General features: G+C 53.5%; 1 protein-coding gene across 3 annotated transcripts in view; it reads right to left on the bottom strand.

Annotated features, from left to right (window-relative positions):
- The window catches only part of GRID1 (glutamate ionotropic receptor delta type subunit 1), a 638,733-nt gene that overhangs the window by 194,075 nt on the left and 421,717 nt on the right, over nt 1-22,941 (bottom strand). For all 3 annotated transcript variants that reach the window (XM_041750337.1, XM_041750339.1, XM_041750338.1), the window contains exons 6-8: nt 22,400-22,570; nt 10,841-11,002; nt 9,242-9,361 (exon numbers count right to left, since the gene is read on the bottom strand). In XM_041750337.1, the coding sequence (XP_041606271.1) occupies nt 9,242-9,361; nt 10,841-11,002; nt 22,400-22,570 (453 nt within the window). The remainder of the gene's footprint in view (nt 1-9,241; nt 9,362-10,840; nt 11,003-22,399; nt 22,571-22,941) is intronic.

Raw genomic sequence — 22,941 nt, 5'->3', positions numbered from 1 at the left:
AGTCAGTGAAGCATCAGGGAAACTCTTAGGAACCAACCTAGGAATGCAAACTGCTAACAAGTATATATTTTATTTTATATATTTTTTAAAGATTTTATTTATTTATTTATTTATTTATTTATTTATTTATTTATTCATGAAGAGACACAGAGAGAGAGAGGCGGAGACACAGGCAGAGGGAGAACCAGGCTCCCTGCAGGGAGCCCAATGCAGGACTTGATCCCAGGACCCCAGGGTCATGCCCTGAGCTAAAGGCAGACGCCCAACCACTGAGCCACCCTGGCGCCCGATAAGAAGTATTTTAGATCAGTGTTTGGCAGTATCTGTTAATCATACACATTATCTTTTGACTTAGCAATTCCGCTCTCAGGTATATACCTAACAGAAAGACATATATATGTCTCCAAAAAGATGTATCTAAGAATATTTATAGCAGTACTATTGGTAATAGATAAAATCTGCAAACAACTCAAGTGTCTTCAACAATGGAACACATAAACCAAGTGGGAAATAGTCATAAAAGGCAGAGTATATTAATCACATCTTCTTCATTTCTGTGTTTCTGAAGCTTTGCTACCTAGGGTCTCGCTAATCCTAGGAGAGGCTGCTCCTCCCAGAGCTAGCCAATTCAGTAAATGACTCTCTGGCAGGTGTGCCTTCCTAGTGCAGACTAACCAATCCAGAGCCTGCTGCCCCCCCCACCCCCGCCCCAACACCTGCTTCATGGAGCTCCTCCACACTGAGCCACTACTCCTCTGCCCTCACTGTAGGGTGAGCCAGCAGGCAGCTAGGGGCAACCCCTAAACTCCAGAGCCCACTGACATTACGTCAATTCAAACTACCTGGACCTGAGCCTGTTTGCACGGCCTCACCTATTCATTCCCATAAAAACCACGATAAAAGCTCTTTCTCCAGCTCCCTCTGTGGCCTGACCGACCCTGGTGCTTCCCCTTGCAGCCCTGTGTGGTGCTGGGGCATGTGCCCACCTCTCAGGAACTGTAACAAACTGTCTTTCAACGGTAGGCATCTCTGGATCTGTTGTCCTCACCATACCGGAATAATAATAAAACCTACATTTTTAAACACAGTAAGAATGAATGAACTAAAGTATATACAACAGTAATAGTGAATCTCACAAACATGATGTTGGTCAAAAGAAGGCAAAAGTGTGCGGAGCGTGTGCTTTGGATGTCAATAGTGTTTCTGCCTGTGGGTGTAGTGATGGGAAGGGGGCACAGGGGCGACCCCTGTAGTCACTGAGAACGTCCTGTTTCTTGATGTGGGTGCAGACTGCGTGGGTACGTCCACTTTTGGAACATACACTGTGATTTACTCAGGGTTTTAGGCCCTTTTCTGTATGAGTGTTACATGTCAGTTCACATTAGAAAAACCACTAAGATTCAGCTACAGCGATATTCAGAATAAAATAGGGAGCATTCCAAAACTGGAAAGAATAAATCATCAGATACCTCCTATAATAAGTCTAAAAATTAACAATAAAGCAAACACAAGGCAGCAGGGAGACGGGAAGAAAAACAAATCAATTAATTAGAGAAACATAAGATACAACAGAATTGATTAAACAAATCAGACCTAGTTCTTTGAAAAAGATCAATAAAAAACCTTGTGTCTAGCTAATCAAGCCACAAAGAGAGACAACACAAATACAGAACAGGAGCAACGGAAAGAGGCCTATTTCAACTGATAGATCCTTTTAAAATTATTTGCCAATACTGTACAGAGTTTCAGTCATGAATTGGAAAATGCCAGGGTTATACAAGATTTTCTGTAAAGCAGATTACTAAAAATTACTCAAAGAAATGTAGAAACTAGGAAAGAATTTCCAAGATAGCAAAGTAATAGCTCCAAGACCCAACAACTGGCCCAAGTAATTTTGCAAGTTAAATCATTTCCAGCTCTCAAGAGCTCTGTCCCTACAAGCGATTCTCTATCCACATTAAGCAGGGCGTACAAGCCTAACACAGGTTGAACAAAAGCATCCGAGAGGGAAGCCATAGGTCAGTGTCACATACACATGTAGCTGGAAAACCTCACCTGTAATAACAAAATAAGTAAGACTGTCATTCTATAAAAACAGGTGGCCAGGCTCAACTCCTGGGAGAGGTCTCCTCATTTATAAAAGGAAACAACGGGCAGCCCGGGTGGCTCAACAGTTTAGTGCAGCCTTCGGCCCAGGGCATGATCCTGGAGACCTGGGATGAGTCCCACGTCAGGCTCCCGGTGAGGGGCCTGCTTCTCCCTCTGCCTAGGTCTCTGCCTCTCTCTATGTGTCTCTCATGAATAAATAAATAAAATCTTAAAAAAAAAAAAAAAAAAAGGAAATGACACACAGAAAGAAAACAGGCCTCTCCTTCTACTTGCTACTGTCTTTCCGATAGGACAGCTGTAACTACCACAGCCATCCTGAAATCATGAAGACAGACTACGCGCTGAGGATCGCCAAGTAGGGAGATGAGAAAGACCCGGGCCTTTGATCTGGGCACAGAACGTCTGCCTTGGCCAACTCTGGAGCTACCCTAGCTCCAGGCCTCTTTTTATGTGAGATAATAAGTCCTCCTTCTTGTTGAATCCACTCGAGATGAGCATTCTGTTCCTTGCAGACAAGTACGTTCTAAAAGTGTGCAAAGACTGATTAAATTTAAGCAGAGAGCAAAGAAGGGAAGAAACGGGCCTAAGAATATTTTAAAAATCAATGGCAAGATCTGGGAAATACGGCAGCGCACGGGATAGATGCAACGTTCAAGTCAACAGGGAAAGGGAGGGTTCCTGGACAGAAAGGGAAGGAAATCAGTACTGAAAAATGTAAAAGCTAGGTCACCGCATCACAGTTTACCCCAGATCAGTCCCAAGTAGACGGCAGATTACACTGAAGTAAAACCAAACCGTAAATATACTAGAAGAAAGTATGGATGAAGAGCATCTACTTTGAGAATTAGAAATGACTTTCTAAAAAATGCAAATACATAAATTGTTAAATGTCCCTGTGTGACATTATTTTCTTCAAAGGCAAACAATTCATGGGAACAAAATATTTGACACAAATAACTCTCAACCCCCTTCTGAAAGACAGGTTATAGGACTAGACAAGAAAAAACTTCATCCCCGATATAAAAGAGCAAAGGACCTGAGATGCAGTTTACAAAAATGTGAAATGCAACTGACCAATGACTACATTTTTAAATGTGAAATCCCACAAAGATGCAAATTTATCAATATTATGTTTCCACACTGCTACCAAATGAGTAAAAACGTTTACTATGTCACTCAATGTTTTGAGCACAGGATGCAACAGAGACTATGTGCAGATGATTATACTTTTCTGTAATCAATTTGAAAATAGGTGTCAACAATATAAAGAACTTTAAAAAAATTATTATTCTTGGTTTGGTAATTCCACTTCTTAAGAAGTAGAAGGAAACAGATATAAGTGCAAGGAAGCTGCCTATATTTTGGATGTTCATTACTACCTTATTCCATGATAATATGGCATAAATGCCTTAAACAGTCATCATATAGGAAGATAAAATAAGTGATGGCTCCCTGTAAGCTGAGGAATGTATTTCCATTAAAAATCCCAGTAAAGAATGAAAGAATGAAAAAAAAAATGCTCCCAATACAGCCTTAAGTAGAAAGTCAGGATATAAAATGGGCGCACAATAAATAGCAATTTGATAAATATACAAATCACTCTCTGTATCTCTATGTAGAGCAAGGGAAAAAAAGAAAGAAAATAATAAAGAAGGTAAATGCACCAGAAATGCTAACGGTATTTATTTGTTGGTTCAGAGATGACAGCTGACTTTTACATTCTTCTTTTCATTTATCTGTGTTTTCTGATCATTCTGCCCTAAATGAGCATGTATTGATGCTCTCTTCAAAACGAAGTGATAAACGCACTTAAAATGAACTACTTAATCGTATCTCCTCCTTATCCCTCTGCTCAGATGCAGCAGCAGGGTTTGTTTTGGTTCTCAGCTCCGTGGAAAGCGGTTCTGCACAAGGGTTCGGAATGGTTGACATTTTACTCGGGAAATACGCTGCAAGAATGCTAATCCACAAAGAGACTGAAGTTTATGTCTCTTCTGTGACTCACTGCGCACAGCTGGGAGCCTCTCTCAGAGCAGCTTAATAGAGACACTGCACAATCCCCTCAGGCCGGAGACTCCCAGTCCCGCCACAGCCCACCTCCCCTTCTTCATCGCCAAGGCCACCGTGCGGCTCCTGGTAGCAGCTGCGGGGCCACCGGGTACAGGATCCCACCTGCGCTCCAAGTGCAGCCCCCACATCACCACCAGAGCTATCCCGTCTCCTGGCTGCTGCCTCTTCCCCCCTGGCCTCGCCGCCCACAGGCTCTGGAGCCTGAGAAGGTGGGAAGGTTTGTAAGGCGGCGCAGGAGACCTGGGTGAGGATGCTAATGATGCACCTGTGCATCCTGTGGGTCCTACGGTGACGAGCACTACATGATGAGCAATTAGCACTTTGTGAATTAGCAGCTGCAAGGCCTGCCCAGGGACAGGACGTCGAGGAGGGCGTTTGATTCCTGTCCAAAGCCAGCTTTCATGAAGATGGACATTGACAGAGAAGATAGAAGAAGCGTCCTGAGCTGTCAGAGGAGAACGAAGGCCGCCCTCCCCTCTGGGTCACTGCTGGGAGGCTGAGCCAAGGGCATCAGTGGGACGTCCACGGGCTCCACACCGACAGGAAGGTGGGCTCTGAGGCCTGACTGCTGGCTTTGTGGGGGCAGGTAGGGCGGGGCGATAGGAGGATGGGGTGGGAGGCGGGCTGAGCGGAGCAAGGGGGTCCTGGGCTCTGAGGCCCTCGGGAAACCCGCCTTCCAGCCCCCGCACAGCCACGTGCTTGTTGGTGCTGTGTGACTGAGTCTTCCCAGTCTCTGAGCCTCAGTCTCCCACGTGGAGCTGCCCAGAAAACCGCAGAGATACTCGGGACGGGGGCGAGGGTACGGGGGAGCCTCAGGACCCTGGATCCCAGCGCCCCCCCCCCCCCACTGCAACCAGCACATGTCCGCTTCTACAGCTGTTGGACGTGTCGGGTTCCAGTTCGATTCTGCTGGAACAGACTTTCTAGGAGTAAAGAAAAGCTTGGAGACACTGGACTAAATTCCTTCTCAGCCTCTTAGTTCTAACTGGATCCCACTGTCTCAGGGAGCAGAGGCAGGCCTGTCCTCTCGGCACAGCGCTCTTCGCCCTGGAATGCCAACACCCAGAGCAAACTCACAGGCTCCCCTGATGCCTCTCGCCCACTTCCCCACCTCCTGGCCAAAGAGACAGGCCGCCCTCCACTAAGCCCCTGAGTCAGGTGGAGGCGCCCGTGGGAAATGAGGTTCAAAGGGCCTTCATCCAGGGGGCTGGCCGTTTCTCCGGGACGTCAGTACAGCAGGGACTCTGCGTCGGTACAAGGGAACGAGTCTCCCACATGAGTATCATCAGGACGGAACAGGGTGGACATCCTCAGCAACCAGGTCGAAACAATGTTCCTGCAAGGCCGCGGCTGGTGCTATACTGCAGGCAAGTCATGCTTACAGGGCAGGGGGCGGGAGGGGGGGCAACCTTGTTTTCCTTCCTCCTTTAATCACACCAAAAATGTCCTAAAAACACAATTTCATCTGAGCCCAAGTTCCTGGCACACTCTCCTCCTTGGTCTTTATAGAGAGTGGATATGCCGGGCACACAGAGGCCTCCTCCTGCCTCGGGCCCCAGGCTTGGGCACTTGTGATGGTGAGGCGCGGGGGTCCAGGGCGTGTCAAGGTGGAGGGCCATCCTCGAAGCCCGCCTGCAAGCCTCTGCTTTCATGAGGTCGGGAGTAGGCTGCACAGGGAAGGGGTTGGGCCCCGCTGCCAGAAGCAAGGGCCCGCGGCACACAGGACGGGGCTCAGGGCCAAGGGCCGCATCAGGGTCATTGTGACGACTGATGGCCCCTCGGTTCAATCAGGAGGCTCGGGCATCTGCAGGCCCCATCTGAGAACATGGAGGAGCGGAGGAGGGAAGCGGCTGCAGGAGCTCAGGAGAGGCGGGGGCAGGAGGGACGCAAGGGCCCCGGGTCAGTGACACACCAGGCTTGCAAGGCCCCTTTGTTCACAGATGCTCATGAGTTTGTGCCCTGCTCCCTTCCTTGCTGCCCAGCTGCCCATGCCCAGCCCCCCTTGGAAACCTCCCTACAGGGGCGAGGGCAGGGGTTGGGGAGGCTTCCAAGCACCCTGCCCCAGCTCACATTATCAGCAAAGGACGTTTGCCTGGGTAGGCCTGGGGGCTCCCTGCTGCCAACCTCTGTCTGGACACGGAGAAAACCAAGGAGAGGCCTGTGGAGCTGTGACAGTAGCAAGCATGTCCCCCCAGGACAAACGCCGGGGCCGAGTCCTGTGGGAGCCCGACGCGACTTGCCAGCAAAGCCTGCCCCCCCGCGGGGTTGCGTGGCGATCACAGGGGCCAGACGGCTCCACGCAGAACCCGGGGATGATGGATGTTTTGCCTGGAGTTGCACAGCAGGCTGGTGACACAGACCTTTGATTTTGCCACCCGGCGTCCCTCAACCAGAACGCACTTCCTGGATGAGATAATTTAATTAGTGTTTGTCCAGCACCCTGCAGCGAAGGGCCATCGCCGACCCCTCCCCGCTCTGGAGGGGCTGAGTAATCCGCAGCCTCTCGGTGCCACTTAATCTAAAACGTCCGGGTGACTCACCCTCCCTGAGGTTTCCCTCCAGAGCATTTGCTTCAAGAAAACATCCATTTGCTCCCTAATTTAAACAGTTCCTCTTGGTTTAAATCTTAAGGAAGCTACTTGGTTTTTGTTGTTGGGCCTGTTTGCTCGTCTCCCTGTAGCTGTTTGCAGACTTCTCCGCACCCATGTACACTTACAGCCACATCGACACGCACGCACGCGCATACACACACATCCACGCACCCAATACTGACAAGTTACATAGCTCACAGTAGACCCCGTGATACGTAACACGGAGAAATTAGATACATGTCGACGGAGAGGAAGCGATCAGGGTATAGACACATACTGGGACGTAGGTCGTCTTCACAGAGAGCCTGACTCCGCTCCAACACGACAGCGTCGACGCATCAGCCCCATTGGCTCCTCCAGCCATCTGGAACGGGGCGCAGCCTGGGACGTGCCCCTGAGGGCCTTCCTCAGGGTTGCCCCTGCCTCCTTAGGACGAATGACCTTTGCACCACCTTTGGGTGCTTCGGGACCCTAGCCCTGCCCTCCATCCTGCAGCCTGCCCTAAACGTCGCATTTAGGTCACCCCCAATTCCCAGCCCTCGCCTGCACGGCCCCGTCTTCCACCGGCGACTGGAGCTCAGCCCTGCCTTCCAATGCTGCTCTGGACCGGCTACACTCTCTGTCCCAATCCCCTTGCCTGGCTTCACCCGGAAACCTCCTGGACCTCGGTTGGATGCACCACGGGCCTGAATAACCAACATTTGCTGTGGCAAATCCCATTCCCTGCTTTCCAGATAACTTCCCCTTAACCGAGATAAGCCGCCAGGCAGACAGATAACAACTGGGATATGCAGTTATTAAGGTCAGATTTTAAAATGACAAAAGGATACGTTTTAAAATAAAGCCCACTTGAAAATCAGCTTCCCTTGCAACTCAATTACAGGCGGGCCTATTGCTCTCCGGAGCTCCTTGCACGGAGCGACTCCAGCTCCCAGTGGCTTCAGGTCCTGGAGGAGCGTTGCCATGGCAACAGGGAAGGCCCGGACACCTGCAACAGGGGGTGCAGGGCGCCCTGCCTCTCGGGATCCCAGGCCCTGGCAGGCAGGCACCCCCAAGGCCAACCCCCCATGACGGTGGGACGCTGCTGTGGAGGCGGCAAGGGAGCCAGCTGGCAGGGCCCGGGGTTGGGGGGACCCCTGCGGGATGGAGGCAAGTGCAAAGGCAACAGCCACCTCAGCAGGTAGCTACGCTCTGCAAGCCCCTTGTATGGGGGTACTCAGAGGCCCCCTGACTCCGATTGCTCCTTACCAGGCTGGGAGTCCCAACACAAGCCCATTTCTGTTGCCGTCCTGAACAACCCACACCAAGCCCCACACCCCTGGGTGTCCCTGACAGATACCACGCGTCATCCCTGACGCCCCCAACATCACACATCTCACCTTGGCACCCCCGGGGTATCACACCGTCGTGGCCAACATGCTTTACGATGCCACAAATAAACCTCTGAGTGCCAAAGCATCACTGCTGCATCACAACCAGTTATTCGACCTGCCATGATTTACACGACCGTCCTGTGACCTCACCTTCCGTTCGAAGATGGGCCAGAGCTCCCTAGTTCCCACCTTGCACGTGGACCCCAGCCAGCCAGGCTCTCCGTGCGTGTGGTTGCATGAGCCTGCGCCTGAGCGTATACCAGCAAGTAAGGACCCAACAAACACGCGGGCCTTCCATGTGGTCCACTCTAGGAGTGCGCATGAGCCAGGGGGTGGCCAGGCCTGCCAGCCCACATTGGCTCCGTGCTGGCTCACAGGAGCCACATCTGGGGTTCTAGGACAGCTGTTCCAACCCCTGCTTGCTGCAGCGACCTCTCTGTCCCCGTACTCATTAGATCCCTGACTTCACAAGCCTCCCCTTAACCTTGGGGGTTCCACCTCCGGGCGAGGGCTGCCTCCCCCCACGCCCTCGTCTTTGCTCCTTCAGCAGGGAGAGAGGGGAAGAGGCAACGAGATCCCAGGCCTGCCACTTGCATTAGCACCAAATAAGACAGCCTGATCCCACCCTAAGCTACATAGCAGCGTGTCTGCCTCTCCCTTCTCCCTCCACTGGGCTCCACTGCCCCCTGCTTCTCATTCTCCTCATGGCCATTGTCTCACTGGTGGTTTTGTCTCAGTCTTAGATCTGGGAGACGCTGGCTGCAAGCCCAGACTCCTGCCTCAGCCACCGTGACACCTGGCCCTGTGGTAGGACGCATTTCAGCCACTCTGGGAAAACGTGTTCCACCTTCCGGCCTCGGCCTCGGCCACTGGCTGGCTGCCCCGGGCCAAGCAGCAGGACTGGGTGGTGCCAGGGCCCCACTGTACTGAGACAGCGTTAGCAGAACCGCCTGTGCCCTCTCCACACCGTGCCCCGTAACACCAGTGTGCACGGCAGCATCATGGGGAGGGGACGCAGTGTGCTGGTTAGTGCCCGCTCGGAGCCCACTTGGGGGCACCACCGCCGGAGGAGAGGCAGGCGGGCACGCAGAGACTCACCTTCCGCATGTCTTTGCCAAAGGTCTCACTGTAGGTTGTGCCCAGGATTTCAAACTGGACGTAGGGATTTGAGCTGTCCTCCCGGAACTCCATCACGCCCGTGAGACCAGTGATGTGGCCCTGCAGGAGAGAAGAAAAACCCATTGAGGAAAATATGGATGAGGTGAGGGATGGAATCCCGACGACAAAGAAGAGGAAGGAGGGATGGCCAAGAAGAGGACAGTCGAGGTCCTGAGGAAGCAGTGGACAGGCTGTGATGAGGCTGGGGCTCCTCGCAGTCCTGAAGCCCCGGGTAGGCTCCCCGCCGCCCAGACCTCTGCTCACAGGGGAGATTCCTAAGGCTTGCCCTTGGCACTCCCGTGGGCAGTATGATTAGTGCGCCTGCGCTGTGCCACATACCACGCTAGCCACGAGATCAAAGAACGATGGCTTCGTGTCCACCTCCCCGGAGCATATGGTCTTCCCTTGCGATCTGCTCCAGGGGCGCCCTTGGCCAGAGCCAAGAGGGAGGTCACAGGGTGCTAAGCTACAGGGCAGCAAACGTGCGCACCGGAGGCCCACACCAGCTCCAGTCCTGGCCCCGCCACCTGTGCCACCTGGGGCAAGCCGTTGCCTGTCACCTCCAGCCTGGGGTTAATTAGAGCAGGTCCATGCCACAGAGCCTGCAAGGGTTAAGGTGTGAAATGTGTACAAAGCACGGTGTCTGGCCCAGATGGGATGTGGTGGGTGTGGAAGTCCTGCCCCTCTCTGGCCACTCAGTGGGCCCCCTGCGAGCAGGTGGCATAGGGAGCCTGTGGGGAGCCCCTTCTCTCCTCAGGCCTAGGGTGGGGGTGTCATCCAGCCTCGGTCTCCCACAGACTGCAAGCTGGGAGAGTCCCGGAGCCCGAACTGGCGAAGGAGGGGCCCAGCTCCGGCCCCGGCTGCAGCAGATTCAACCAACACCAGAATATGTTTGCTGCTAACGACACCACGCACGATTTATCGTGACCGTGACCACGGCCCTCAGCACCATAGACTCCCCTAAATGCTCTTCTGAAGCCTCTGAAAGCCAATCCACTCTAACAAGTCTTCTATGGATTGCCTAATGCTCTCCAAACCCAGCCTTCCAACTTGTTGTCACATCTCAGTGTGGGCCACACGCCATAAATGAATGCATGTGCACACACACAAATGCTCACACACACACAAATGCTCACACAAGCTAAGGTCTGGGCGATGAGCACATGCACTGCTGACTGAGACAGCCTCTCTTAGGAACAGTGGCACCTGTGAGCTGGGCAGCTGTCTCCATTGTTTGCTTACTTGTGACCTTGGGCGGGTTACTTAACCTCTCTAAAGTCCAATCTCCTTGTAGAAAAACAGAGATGATAATAATGATGATGATGATGATGATGATGATGATGATGCATATCCATGAAGCCCAGCCCACCAGCCCTCAATGCTGGAAAAGGAAGAGCGGCATGGAGAGAGGCCTAGGACAGGCGTGCGGGGTAACCACACAGAGAACTCAGCTTCAGACCACCCGCTCAATGTGTGTGTGCATATGCAATGGAAGGCCTGTCTTCAGCCTTAGCCCAGCAGGTGTTCCCTCACACACACCTTTTTGATTGTGTCAAGCATGGACCGTCCTCCATTCCATGGCTTGGTGGACTTGCGTATACAATTCAGGCTGGCCATGCTGTGCCACTTGCGGTCCTCCAGCTTCCGGTGGAAGGCGTTGGCCAACATCAGGACACTGTCATACAGGTAGAGGTTGGAGATCTGCAAACACAAAGGCAGTGAAACCCTTTCCATTGATGTATTTTCAGATATGAGGAGAAACTAGCAGAGGGCTTTGGTGATCCAGGGTGCCAGCACCAACAAGTGGTGTCCAGTACCTACACCACAATCCTCCAACTTTGCTTAAAAACCTGACCAGGTGATGGAGTCCTAAGTAGGAAGAACTAGGCCTGCTTCAGGAACTAGAGTGAGAGGCGGGTCTATACCTCAGTAGGAGAACCAGCATGGTCAGCATCATGGTTGAGATAGGTGCAAGGTTAGAAGGTGAAATCCTGCTCAGGGGACACAGGACGGGAGTGGTTGACGGGGATGGAAGGACAGAAAGCTTGGTCTGGAAGGATTAGTAGGATAAAGGATGGGGAGCATTACGGGGAGGTCACATTATGCAAAGACATGAAAGTACAAAGGAGCAGAGTCAGGTAGGGCAGGGTCCAGCCGCACTGCCTATAAAGGACCAGATATGAAAGACCTTAGGCTCTATGGACCCTAACGTCTCTTTCTCAATGCTCAACTCTGCTGTTAGGGCAGGAAAACAGCCATGGACAATACATAAACAAAGGATGTGCCAATACATCTTTATGAAAAAAATAAAGATTTAGTTAAAATTAGATTTTTAAAAAAATGGGCAATGATCTGGATTCAGCCCGAGGACCACAGTGGCCAAGCCCTGGGTGAGAGGGACTGAAAACAGTGCCAAATGTCTGCATCTATGGGTACAGGAAAGAGGCAGTGGGATCGAGGGGAGCCAGGCATCAGGGATCCAGCCAAGGGGAGCCTCATGGGCCACACTAAGGAGTAACCACATAGGTGACTTTAGAGAGGAGGACGCCATGGATGGATCTGTGCCTGGGAGTCAGATCTGTGTCTTGGAAAGATTGCTCTGGTCCCCAGATGGGCCTCGGTGGCCTGAGTGATGCTGGTCACTTGTGCTGATGGAGATCCAGCCTGCTCTGCAGTGGCATCGCTGCCAGCCAGGGGATACATTTGGGAATCACAACTGTGCACATATGAGAACTACCCCCCTGCTTAGCTGCTGGGTGAGTAGAGATGGCTCACAGAGCCCCTGAGAACACAAGTGTGAGGAAGAGACTGGAACAACAGTGAGGAGAGGATACCGCCCTAGCACTGGTATCCAGGGATGAGGCAGGTCTGACTCTCCCTCCTAATGGGGATTCAAGACCCTGATCCGTATGAGCCTGAACACCAGCACCCATCCTCTCAGGGCCCATCCAGAGCCCTCTGTAGGAAGGAAGGCAGCCCTGTTCTCGGGTGTTACCTTCCCATTACCCCTCTCGCCCAAGGGGATGTCACAGAGCACACTGGGTGGGGGGAGTGAGGGGAGCGGGTGGAGAAGAGGTAACGTCCACCCCTGTTCAGGTGTGTGGTCCATCCTGGGTAACTGTTGCACAAACAACCATCAGCCAAAGTGGGTCAAGGGGATAGTCTCCGCACACCTAAGCAGCAAGGGGTCTGCTAAAAATATTTCAGAAAAACAAAATCACTGGATATAAATAGGAGAATGTGTCAACCTCACAGGACTCCCGGGAGAATCAAGTAAGATCCTTGGTCTGCAGGAAGAACCCCTACTGCCTCCCAGCCTCACGTCTCACCAGTCCCCGGTATGGCCCTCACACCCCCGGGACCTGTGTGCCCTGTGCCGCACCTGCAATTTCTCTCCTCACGTGTCTTGGACTGGGTGCCCCCAAAGCAGAGCCCCAGACAAGAGCTTGGGCAGCACGGACCGCCCTCTGCAAGTGGCCTCAGCGGTGCGCTGAGGGAGCCAGGGTGCGACATCAAGAGCACGTGCTACATCATGACTGTCCCCCAGCTCACACGGACCCTTGTGTGCCACGGCAGATCGGGCAGAGCTGGCCACTTGTTCTGTGGGTGCCCTGTGCCCTGGCCATGCCTGCAGATTCCCTGTCTTCTCCACCTTCAACCCGCATCCTTACAGCGGGCACAGGGATGTGTGCCACTACGGCCTGTGTAAGCAGTGGGTGCAGGATGGACAGGCAACATTTCAGATGTGGCAGGAGTGTGCCCGGGACTCCTCAGTACTGCTGACTCAACCATGGCCTCGGGCCAAGAAGAGGCAGGCATTTCAGTGCCTGGGGACACGTTCCAGGGCCTGCGGTACACAGAGGCTTACCTGACAGTGGAGAGAAGCCGGCTCCCTCCTGCAGGAACACCCTGATAGAACTGGGCCTCCTGCCCCTTGAGCCCTGAGGGCACGTTCCCTCGCTGAGAAGGATGAACCCCCTCCCTCTGCAGGTCGCCCTCCTTTCCGCCGGCCCAGGAGCTCCTACCACTCATGAAATTATTTCTGACACGTCCAGCGCCCCTCTGGAATGCCAACTCATAATGGAGATGTTGTTACAGGACAGTGTCGGCCACTTAGAGTTGGCTTGGTCTATTTTATTTTTTCCAAAAGAATAACTCGAAGCTGAGAGTCCTTGATGATGTGAAGACTTCTCTTCTTGAGATATTCATCAGGCTCCCAGCCACCCACTCATAGCCGATGCTATTCAACCAGCCGGACCCTCTGACCCACATTACCTCCCACGCACACACATGCACACCCCTTGGGACGGCACCACCCCAGCTCAGGCCCCCACCAACACCCAACAGAATATCCCTGTTTGCCTCCAGCACTTGTGTTCACAGTGAATTAAGGTACTTAACGAGTGTGTGAATGCAGAGAGGCTGGCAATGAAGAGGCAAAAACAGGATGTGACTCAGAAAGACTAAAGGAAGCCCACAGCCCTCCCACAAGTATGTCTGCTGGGAAAGGTGAGCACATTTCAGGTCAAAGAAATAAGCTTTCAGTTCAAAGGCTTTAGAAATGCTCTTTTTCAGATAGATAGATCTAGAAATATGTATGTATGTTAGAGATAGAACTTAGGCGTATGCATCTTATATGTGTGACTGTATGCATATTCCTCTACAACTTGTAGATGACTTTTACATATAAGTGGGTATGTATATATATGTATGTATATGACTTTTTTCTTACTATCTCTAAACACAGCATCCAGCACCAACCAAGGCAGACAGTGGTGCTTAACGTATGTTTGATGGATGGATGCATGGTGGATGGATGGAAGGACAAATGGATAGTTGGATGAAGGGATACGTAGATGGGAGAGGCGAGGGGCAGATGGATAGAAGGATGGAGGGGGAGATGGATGGATGGATAGATGGATGGATGGATGGGAGGGATGGATGGATGGATGGAGGGGGAGATGGGGAGATGGATGGATGGATGGATGGATGGATGGATGAGGGGATGGATGGATGGATGGATGGATGGATGGATGGATGATGGATGGATCTTCTGCTAGAAGGGTACACACTGATCTTGGTTCCCCAAAAAGAGAAAGTAGTAGGAAAAAGGGGTTGGCCATCTCCACTTTGACTCAGGAAGGAACAACTTGCTGCTCATTTACAGCCCACTCAAAATGTCCTCTTGATGCCCACTTGGAGCTCCACCTTCTCCCATTCCTGTCCCTTCTCCCAGTACGAGGCCATGTCAGTCTGATTGTCTGGAGATTAGAAACAGGACCTTGGGGAGAGGATCATGAGCGAATAGTAGAAAGGCAGCCTCTGCTTGGGGTCCATCTGAGTCCTGACAAGCGGAAGGCAGGCCTCTTCTCAGGGGAGGTGGGTGGAGACCCAGCCTGAGGGCAGGGTCATGATGAGCCCCTGAGCCAAGAGCCGCCATCTAGAAGGAGAAAGACGCCTGCCTGCATGAACACCCACTCGCTGCCAGGCTCTTGGGGCTCATGCCCCAAGGTGGAGCTCCAGGCCACAGGGGCAGGGAGAAGGGGCCTGGTTTGAAGGAACCCTTGCCTCTTTCCCTCGCTTCTCAGGGAAGGTGCAGCACAGAGCTCATTCACAGAAGACAGACAAGCAGAGCAGGTGCTGTCACTGTTTAAACCCTCATCCCCTCTGGCTGGCCTGGGGACATTGCCACAGAAGCCAAAAGAATAAAAGAAGAAAGGAGGAAGGAAGGAAGGAAGGAAGGAAGGAAGGAAGGAAGGAAGGAAGGAAGGAAGGAAGGAAGGAAGGAAGGAAGGAAGGAAGGAAGGAAGGAAGGAAGGAAGGACAGGCATTTCAGGTGAAAGTAGACCTGAGAAGCTGAAGACAGACTGAAGTTTGAGGCCAAGGGCATGGCACATAAGACCTGGAGCCAGGTCAGGGATGCCAGAGGCAGACAAGAGCCAGAGCCAGGTGGGGGCCCGAGGCTGGAGCCCGTGGCCTCCGTCCTTGGTGGGGTCAGAGCTGGAACAGGGCCCAGCCAGCTAGGTTCACCACCCTGGAGATGAGCACCTGATGGCTCTCTCACTGCCATACAGAGCGACGCTCGCTCTACCATGTGTGCAGCTTAGCCGGGTGGCCTGGTAGGATGGGCAAGAGCTTGGGCTTCAGCCCAACCCGGGTTGGCCCTGTCACTGCCCCCCTTTCCCCCAGCGCGTGCCCCTAGCGAGTGCTTGGTCAATGCTGCCTGAACGGTGACCCGAATCTCCACTTAAACCCGCTTGCAGAGTCATGCTGAACAAGCCATTTAGTGCTCTGGATTCATCTTGGTGACAATCAAACCCAATATGACCAATGCCCCCAGAGAAGTGCAGTAGGGGTGGCCCTGACCTAGCCCCCCAAGAAATGCAATGACAGTAGTCCTGTGGCCAAGCGCTGTCCTAAGCCCTCTGAGTGCTGCTTTATTTTTGGAGGAAGCAGAGACAGGAAGAAATGGGAAGTGGGGATAAAGGATCTACACCGGCTCCAGACTCCAATGTGGATGGTCTGCGAGGTCCTCCAGGGTGTCCTCTCTCTGAGCCCGGAACGGGGCTGGTACACAGAAGCCTTCGGCCCCCTGGGAAATGAACTTGTACCTGCCAACACCGTGCACCCTTCCCCCGGTGCCCCTGGGTCTGAGCATGAGTCCTATCAGGATTTTGCAGCTTGTGTCTAGGAAGTCTGAGCAAGGATCCTCCTTAGCCTTGCATGTCCGCTCGGCCTGAAAACTGCTCACCTGGACACATGTCCCTGGTTTTCCCCTGGCCCCGCAGCAAAGTTACAGCTGCCAGGGCCCCCAGAGCCTGAGCCAGGCCTTTCGGGGCTGCGTGGGCTGAGAGGCTACAGAGCTCCCCATTATGGGAAAGGCCACTTCTACTTCTCGACCCCCAGGATGTTCCATAAAAGGTCCCAATACAGGAGGGCCCAGAGCGGGGGCCTTGCCATGCCCTGATGCAGGTTCCTGCAAGGGAGGTGGCTTGGCCCACTGCAGTCAAAGGTCTGACGTTTGCACCGCAGGGCTGGCTCACCCACAGGAGCCTTCCGCATGGCCCACCCAACAGTGAGACCACCCGGGAGTGCAGGAGACAAGGGGAGGCAGGCAGGGGCAGCTGCAGGCCAGCCCCGCGGGAGCACCGTGTTCTCTACTGCACCACCTGCCACCTGTCCCCCATCCCAACTGAGGGGTTTCCCTTGCAAGGAAGCTTCCTTTATCCTCTCTCTGTGGTCACCTCCCACAGCCACAGCAGGGTCCAGGTGCCCTCATTTCTCCCTAGGGAGACAGTGACCCCTGGTTGCCTTGTCTCCCAGCCTCAGGCCCTCCCCCTGCCTCCCCCCTGCACACAGTTGTCTCCTTGGAGGTACATCCCTCCCCGTCACATCTCCAGGGGCTACACCCTATCCTTAGAACCCTGGCGGCTGCCCTCTTCTCTGACTGAGCTCCAACACTTCTTGCCTCACACCCCAAGCCTCAGAGGCACTGAACTCTCTGCCCCTGCTCTCCTGGGCCTCCGGGTTTGGGGCACAGGCCAGTTTTCCTACGGAGCCCATGCCACAGAATAGAGATGAAACTTGCCCCATTTATTTAGAGTTGGTGAGAATTAAGAGACAGAGCATCTGTGAAATGTCTAACATAGGAACTGGCACATAATAAGTGCATGATGAGTGTTTGTGGAATTAATGAATGCCAGATGAATAGATTTAAATACGTTCTTAGAAGAAGAACAGCAAGGTAAAGATACAGCAAGGTATTTGTACAAAGGATTCTTCTTAGAATATGGTTGTCAGTAGGTAGAAGCCACCCTGGTAAAGGGTGCAGGAGCTCTGGCCCGACATGTCCCATGGGGAAGTGTCCATCTCCAATCAGAACCTGGGGTATGTGTATCTGGGAGATGGTGGGTGGGGGTCCTGGAAAGGCTTGCCTTTCCAAAGCCAAAAATCTATGCAGGAAGTGGGTCCTGAGAAGGAAATGGGAAAGGTGAGGACACACTTCTGGGAGGTAGAGGACAGAACTTGGCCAGGAGCTCCTGACTGGGGCTCACAAGCTCTTGAGAAACCCGAGTAGGCCCTCCTGGCTGCTGGATCACCAAAGACCAGTTGCACAAAGCCAGCTGAGGACCCAGGATGAAAAAAAAAACCAAAAACAGATTTTTTTTTTTCTTTCAGAGTTAGCACCAGAATCCCTGCAACATCAGGAACTATATTTTGTTTAGGAAAAGACCTTGTGTCAGCAGGAGCAAAGACGACCGGGAAAACTGTTAGGTTGATATTCATGAAAAAAATAAGGAGAATCTACGTCGGAGTCAAGGCTCAGAGAGAGAAAATCAAGGCTGGATAAGGAGGCCACCAGGGAAGAGAGGTTGGAGCCCCAAGGGGAGGGACAGGCAGGGAACATTCCACAGCAAGAAGGGACTGAGGACCTCACAGGCTGCTTGTGCCACCACAGGCCAGGACCGCCCCCCCGCCCCCAGGACCCCGACCCCATGTAAGAGAACCGTTGAGCCTTGGATTTGCCAGTGAAGCCAAGAAGGCGCTGCTTTCCCCCGGGGTCAGCACTGAGGGAGGTGCAGGCCCGGCAGGCGCAGGGCCATATACTTACATGAGGCCCTGAAAGCAAGGTCAGCACCTGGCCATGCAGACTAGAAGCCCCCCGGCCCCTGAGCCATGCCAGGCTCTTCGGGGCTCTTCGGGGCAGCTACGCAGAGCAGGCCGGTCCCCCCGCACAGGCCACTGCACCTCGGCCCCCGGCCACCACCTGCCCCGCGCCAAAGGCAGAAACCCGAGAAATATCTTCACCCAGCAAGTCTTGGGCCCTGCTTTCTCCTCCCTCTGTCGCTCATCAAGCCAAGGGACTGACCTCCGACCATGTCCTCAATGGCTCTGGTCATCCAGCAATGTCAGACAAGCAGCTGGCGGAGGGTCCGCCTGGGAGGACACGCTGACGCCCGGCTGTCGCAGCCAGAGAGGTCACTCCGGCGAGGCCTTTTGGGTGGACTGCTGCCCGCCTGCTTGTCCCGTGAGGGGCCGGTGTGCATGGTGGGCAGGGCGCAGGTGCACACTGCATGCCTGGGGCTCTGCGGCCGCCAACTCTGCGCGGCCACCATGGCAGCTAGGCTCGGCCAGAGACCAGGGCACAACCAGCTCCAACGAAGGCAGCGACGACCCCGCTCCCGTCGCGCCTCAGGACTGACAGTGGCTGCACGTTCCATCGGAACATTTAGGTTAAAATTTTTAAAAAAAGAAGGAAACCAGGGCAAGCGACATGAAGCCCAAGGTAACTGTGGCGTGGGGTGGCTGTCGCCCAGAGAAAAGGACTGTCCTGGCAGGGTGACAAACAACTTGTAGCCAGAGAATAATACAGAAAGCCCTGAAGAAATAGGGACAGCTGGGAAGGGGGAGGTTTGAAATGTTTTAATAGATGGAGCGAGGGAAGAGTGGTCACATCTATCAAGCCGTGCAACCACTTTTAAGTGCACAGAGGAGAAATCCCAACCTGAGGGAGCATTTCATACTAGTATGTGGCCTTGGGCCCCACAGCTTAATTCAAGGACCAGGCTCCGTGGGGACCAGAAGACACCACTTACATCATGTGCCTGCCCCCCTTGGGGAGCCCGTGTGACTAACTGGGGTGGCAGCGTGACCACGTGTCTGTTACGTGGCCGGCAGCCCCGGAGTCACCGGACTATGTGGGTCTGAAGACCGAGGGCCTTATAGACGCTCCTCCGAGCAAGGCCGCCCGCACAATCGCAGCCAAGTCTCGAGGTTCTCAGACACCGGGTATCACTTCCATTACTGGCTGAGTCAGACAAGCCCTGGGCCCACTTGTCAGGAAAACAAGAATGACAAACAAATGAGACGGCACTTTGTAGGGGAAAATAAACAACAGCACACTGGCAAGCACGGCGCTCGGAGCCACGAGAACTCACCGACCGAGGTATTTTCTCCTCCAAGGGGCTTTCTTTGTACTAAGTGGGAACCAGACTGATTTGCTGTGAGACTGCTGGCTTGGCTCTGGGGCACAGAAAGCCCTGACCACAGGCCTAATAGAAGATGATGGAGTTTCTGAGACCAGCTCAGTGGAGAAGCCAAGGGAGAGACGATTCATGATGACCCTCATGAAGGCTTCTAACCCAGAGTTATTGTCCCAAGAGCAGCCGTCTGCGGGAAGAACTGAAAGATGGACTTGAGAGCTCCATTTCCAAAAGGATTTTCATTAATTCCATCAAGACGAAGTTAATAATCCATGACACAAATGTTTTATTTTTTCTTGAGTTAGTTGTTCTAAACATGTTAGCGCCTTCTCGATAAATCTCACAGCTAGAGGCTAGTAGAAATTAGTTTGTCTTCTCTAGTGTCATTAAGAAATAAAGACGCGGTGATAGCTACTGAGGAAGCTGGAAGAGAATGGCTTGTAAATGAGATGAATGAGGAGCTGCCCCAGCGTGGAGGGGGTGGAGAGGCGGGACGAGGAAGTGATCCCCAGTCCCCTCTCACCACACCCGCTCCAGGCAGAGGCAGCAAATGCAGACAGAGATTCCTTTAATAAAGTGCTTTATGTATCGATACATAAACAGACTTCACTTAAAGTGGTGTGAAGACCCGCACTATTAACAGATCCTCCCCCACAGTCCTCAGGGAGGGTGTGTGAGGAGCGGGGTCTGCAACGGGGGCTAAGTGGTCTCAGGACATAGCCTCCCTGGACAGAGCAGCCCGCGGGGGGCCAGGGACAGTAAGTGGTACGAAGCCCTGAGAGGGGCTGGGATGTCCCCAGACAGCGTGCTCAGCAAGACCAGGCAACCGCGGCGGCCTCTCCGCAGAAGCTGAACGCACCGCAGCGCCTCCCGTAGTGACATGGTGAATAGTTCCGTCCTCTCTAGACGCCTTCCGTGTGCCCCTGCGTGCGAGGGTCGCACGTCTCTAAGGGGCGGGCACGACCCTGCCAGGTTACAGGACAGGAGGCTGGGAACTAGGTGACAAATAAATAATCGTGATTATATACATCATTAGTAGCTGCAGTTCCAGGGACTTGAACCCGGTGATGTGGCTCTTCTGCTGCGGCTTCTATTGCTTGTTACTGCCCTGCGACGGCTACCCTAACTAGTCCTGACTCTGCGGCTACTCTAACTAGTACTAACCCTGCCCTGCAATGGCTGCCCTAACTAGTCCTGACCCTGCAGCTACACTAACTAGTACTAACCCTGCCCTGCTGCAGCTACTCTAACTAGTACTAACCCTGCCCTGCTGCAGCTACTCTAACTAGTACTGACCCTGCCCTACTATGGCTACTCTAAGTAGTACTGACCCTGCCCTGCAATGGCTACCCTAACTAGTACTGACCCTGCCCTGCTATGGACGCTCTAACTAGTACTGACATTGCCCTACTATGGCTACTCTAACTAGTACTGACCCTGCCCTGCTATGGCTAACTAGTCCTAACTACCCTAACTAGTACTGACCCTGCCCTGCTATGGCTACCCTAACTAGTCCTGACGACCCTAACTAGTCCTGACCCTGCCCTGCTGTGGCTACCCTAACTAGTGTGCCGTGGAAGGGCCCCGCACTCCTCGGGGAGAAAGTACAGACAAGCCAGCAAGAACTGGAGAAGCTGATGGGACGGTGGGGCGGGGTGAGGGTGGGGTGGGAGAGGGACGAGACGTCAAGGGGAGACGGCCGGGGAGACTTGCCTGGGAGTGCGATCCTCTCGGGTCTGGCCACACCGGGAGTGACAGGGTCCCCCTCCCATCCCAGGATGTTTCCTTCCTCCTTCCCTAGACATAAGATCCTAGACCGGATGTGATGCTGTGGGGAGTTACGCAGGTACCCAGGCCACTCCGGAGACTCCAACAGTCCCCTCCCCAGGATGTGTGGCCCCGAGGAGGTACTACCAAAGTGTCCTGGGATGGAACGGACACTCGGGAGGCAGATACAGCCCATCTCTGTCCCAAACCCTGGTTTCCATGCCTCATGCCCAGCTCGCTAAAGAAGGGCTGGTGATTTTCAAGTGCCGGGTGGCAAGCTTACCACATGCACAAACTTCTGGGCAATTTTTGCAAACTCCATTGGGAGAAACTTCCTTCTGCTGTGTGTCACCCACCAAGCATCAAAGAACGTTTTTTGGGTTTCCCTTAAGGATTTTATTTATTTGAGAAAGAGAGAGACTGAGAGCTTGCACGAGTGAGAGGGAGGCAGAGAGAATCTGAGGCGGACTTCGCACTGAGCACAGAGCTCCACTGGGGCTCCACCCCACAGCCGTGAGGTCCTGACCCGAGCCAAAGCCAAGAGTCAGATGCATAACCGACTGAGCCCCCCGGGGGCCTCCCAATGATGGTTTTCTTATGCACAATATCTTTAACGGAGAAGTGGGTTCCGATCTGCCAATGGCCAGTCTCCAGTGTGCTTCATCCAGAGAGAAAACCACCTCTCTCCATGGGCTCACGACTGCACCTCTTAGTCCCGGCCCCAAGAGAAGGTGACGCGGGTCGCACACAGGGCGGAGAAGCACTGTCTGGGAACACTCACTACCTGTTGCCTTGCAAAGAGCGCAACAGCGGGCCGTGTCCTCTCCACCCGCTGGCCTCTCTCTGCCCAGCCGGGACTCCAGCAGCGCGGGGTCGAGCGAAGCCACAGTGCTCAGAGAGGAGCCAGGACCGGCCCTAGTTGTTGCATGATAGCTACATCCACACGATCACCTTCCTACGGGGATGACCCTGACACAGGTTCAATGTGAGTCCCCATAGGAAAGCTCCATCCCCCATCCTGCCAGGGAACCCACCACCCACAGAGCAGCCAGCACAGACCCGCAGAGACCGTGATCTCATCTCCTTCCCCCTGAACACGTAACTTTTAAATACAAGAGGCGCCCAGTGAGCTAATATGCCCCGTCTGCTGGCAACAGGCATAACTGCCTGCTAATGCTGCTTGGAGGCACTGCCCAGCCGACCAGTTTCAATTTCAGCAAATGACAGGGTTCCAGTAATTAAAGTCAGTGGCAACGGCGCTCGGCCGACGCTTCGCCCGTCGCCCACAGCGGACCAAGGGCACCGGCGAGACCTCCTTCTGGAGGGAGCTCAGGAGGGGAGCACTGACCTGCAGCATCTGGAGGTAGCCTTCCTGGGGGTCACAGAGCAGGGAGGAGATGCGGTGGTTGTTCCTCATGCATTTCTGGTTGTCCTTTGCAGACGGGAAAATCTGCCGGACCACGGTCATCCTGCCCAGGGCGCTGTGCACCAGATCCAGGATCTCCGGGTCGCTGATTTCCTGGGAAGACAACCACACCCATGCTTACCATTGGCTCATGAACTACATCTGCAGAAGGCCCCCCCGGGAGCTACCGAGGGCCACCAGCCCGAAGAGCTGGTGCCAAAGGGGTCAAGGGATGGGGCCCAGGTCACACGGTGCGTCAGTTGGTCATAAATGACACTTGCTAACCCTAAAATCCAAACAGGACTATTCAGCAGCTTTCCTGAAATCCAGAAAAAAAAAAAATGTCTGCAGCCAAACTATTGATGTATTGGCTTCCACGGAGTCAAGCTCTGAAGAACCCATGCCATCGAATGTCAGGGAAGACATTGGGGTGGGGAGTAAAAGCTAATTTTCCTATTAGGAAAAGGAAATTTTCCCAATTTTCT

This window comes from Vulpes lagopus, chromosome 3 (genome assembly GCF_018345385.1).
Source record: "Vulpes lagopus strain Blue_001 chromosome 3, ASM1834538v1, whole genome shotgun sequence".
Lineage (NCBI taxonomy): Eukaryota > Metazoa > Chordata > Mammalia > Carnivora > Canidae > Vulpes > Vulpes lagopus.
This window is presented reverse-complemented; position numbering and strand designations above follow the sequence as displayed.